General features: G+C 72.8%; 1 protein-coding gene across 1 annotated transcript in view; it reads right to left on the reverse strand.

Moving 5' to 3' along the window:
- AURANDRAFT_65477 (hypothetical protein) overlaps nucleotides 1-1,147 on the reverse strand; it is a gene marked incomplete at both ends in the record, with an annotated part of 2,621 nt that extends 1,474 nt beyond the window's left edge. Inside the window, one exon of the mRNA XM_009040575.1 lies at nucleotides 3-1,147. Within this exon, the coding sequence (XP_009038823.1) occupies nucleotides 3-1,147 (1,145 nt within the window). The remainder of the gene's footprint in view (nucleotides 1-2) is intronic.
- Nucleotides 1,148-1,978: the final 831 nt, after the last annotated feature.

Genomic DNA, 1,978 nt, shown 5'->3' on the forward strand with positions numbered 1-1,978 from the left:
ACGGTAAAGGCGCGAAATCCGCCAGATCGTAGAGCGTCTCGAAGGCGCCCGTCGCCGGGTCCCAGACGTCGATCAGCGACGACGCCACGAGACCGTAAGAAATCGTCGTCCCGTCCGGGTCCCGCGTCGCCGCGTCGCCGACGCGGACTCCGTAAGACGTCGTCGCGACGCGTCCGTCCTCCAGCACGCGCGCCTCGTGGCTCACGGCGGAGAAGTTCGACGGCGGCCCGCCGCAGGTCGCGAGGTGCTGGGCCTCCAGCGTCCCGTCGACGGCGACGACGTTGATGCGCGACGTCGCCGCGTCGACGGTCTCGCCGTCGGCGCGCAATTTCTCGAACGCGGCGGGCGCGTCCCCGCGGCCCACCGCGCCGGCGCAGCCGCCGCCGGCGCGGGACAAGACGACGACGGCGCCGGCGGCCGTCCGGTCCCAGGCCTCGGGCGCGCAGGCCGCGTAGGCCCAGACGACCCAGCCCTCGGCGTCGATCGCGAACAAACCCTCGAAGACCTTGTCGTGAGACGCCTCGAAGCCCGGGAACGTCGCCAGGGACCCCAGCGCCCAGGACGGCGCGCCGCGCACGTCGGCGTAGGGCGCGCCGTCGAAGCGCAGGAAGCCCGTGGCGCGGCTCGTGAAGGTCGCGGAGCCGACGAGCTCCGGCTCGTCCGCGGCGCAGCTCCGAAAAAGCTCGACGGCGTAGGCCGTCGCGGGGCGCAGGCGATACAGGTCCAGGGACGCCGCCGTCCGCGTCGCCGCGGTCCAGAGCGCCGGCAATGACGACCCGGCCGTCGGGGCGTAGCGGACGGCGTACGCGCAGTCGTCGGGCCGGTCGAAGGACGCCGTCGCTTTCAGAAGCATCGGCGCGCCCGCGGCCGGCAGGGCGACGCGCAGGCGAATGTCCTCGGCGGCGGCGTCGGTGTTGATTGTTGTTACCCGCGTAACATCAACAACAGTCAAAACAACGGCGTAGGCGACGAGGCCGGCGGCGATGCGCGCCGCTCGCCGCCGGAAGCCCGTCCAGACGTCCGAGCGCTCCGCGGCCGGCGCGGGGGTGAGCCGCACGAGCTCCTCGTCCGACTCCTCGCCCGACGGAACGTCGTCCCCCCCCTCGAAGGGGTTCGCGAGGCCGCCGTAGTCGACGGGCGCGGCCATCTCTCGGCGCCGCAACTTTTGCCAAGCTTGTTTTGGGTGACTCGAGCTCGAGTTCTCGCCTCTGCTCGGAAGGCCGTCCCGAGGCGCCCAGCCTCCCGGGCGCCGATCCGTCGCAAGGCGGTCGCCCGCCGCACGTGCGCGCCGTGGTTCATCGCGAAGCTCATACTCGCGACTATTAACACGTATCTTTCAGGGCCGCGCCGCGCGGGCCCGGTCGAACACCCGCCGCGCGCCGCCGGCGACGAGGTTCGCCGCGCCGCGCGCCGCGTCCAGGGCGACGGGCTCCTCGGTGTAGACGTCGACGTTCTTGCGGAACGCGACGAGCGCCTCCGCCGTTACGATGTGGTGGTTGACGCCGGCGCCCGCGTCGTTCAAAGACGCGTAGACGTCCTCGATGAAGTCGCGGCGCGTTCCAGCGAACTCGAAGGAGTAGTGCCGCGGCGTCCCGGCCGGCAGGCCGAGCGCGAGATTGTACGGCGCGGCGAGCATGGAGCCGCCGAAGAGATCCGCGAAATAGCGACAATAGAGGTGCCCGAGCATCCGCCCGCCGCCGTCGGCCTCGTCCGCGTCCGCCGCGGCGTCGACGGCGGCGACGTAATCTCCCGTCGCTGGCGAGAGCTCCGGCGCCTCCGCGGCGACGTCGCGGAGGTCCGCGTCGAGCCGGTCGAAGCGCCGGAGCACGTCGCCGTGCCGCCGCCAGACGAGCGCGTTCGCCGAGCCCGGAGGCGCCGCGTCGAGGCGCGCCTCCATCGTTCCGTAGACCGCGCGCATGGATGCCGTGAAGCGCGCGTAGCGCGCCACGGAGGCCATGCTCGCGACGGTGCCGAGGCC

The sequence above is a fragment of the Aureococcus anophagefferens genome (assembly GCF_000186865.1).
Source record: "Aureococcus anophagefferens unplaced genomic scaffold AURANscaffold_15, whole genome shotgun sequence".
In the NCBI taxonomy this organism is placed as follows: domain Eukaryota; class Pelagophyceae; order Pelagomonadales; family Pelagomonadaceae; genus Aureococcus; species Aureococcus anophagefferens.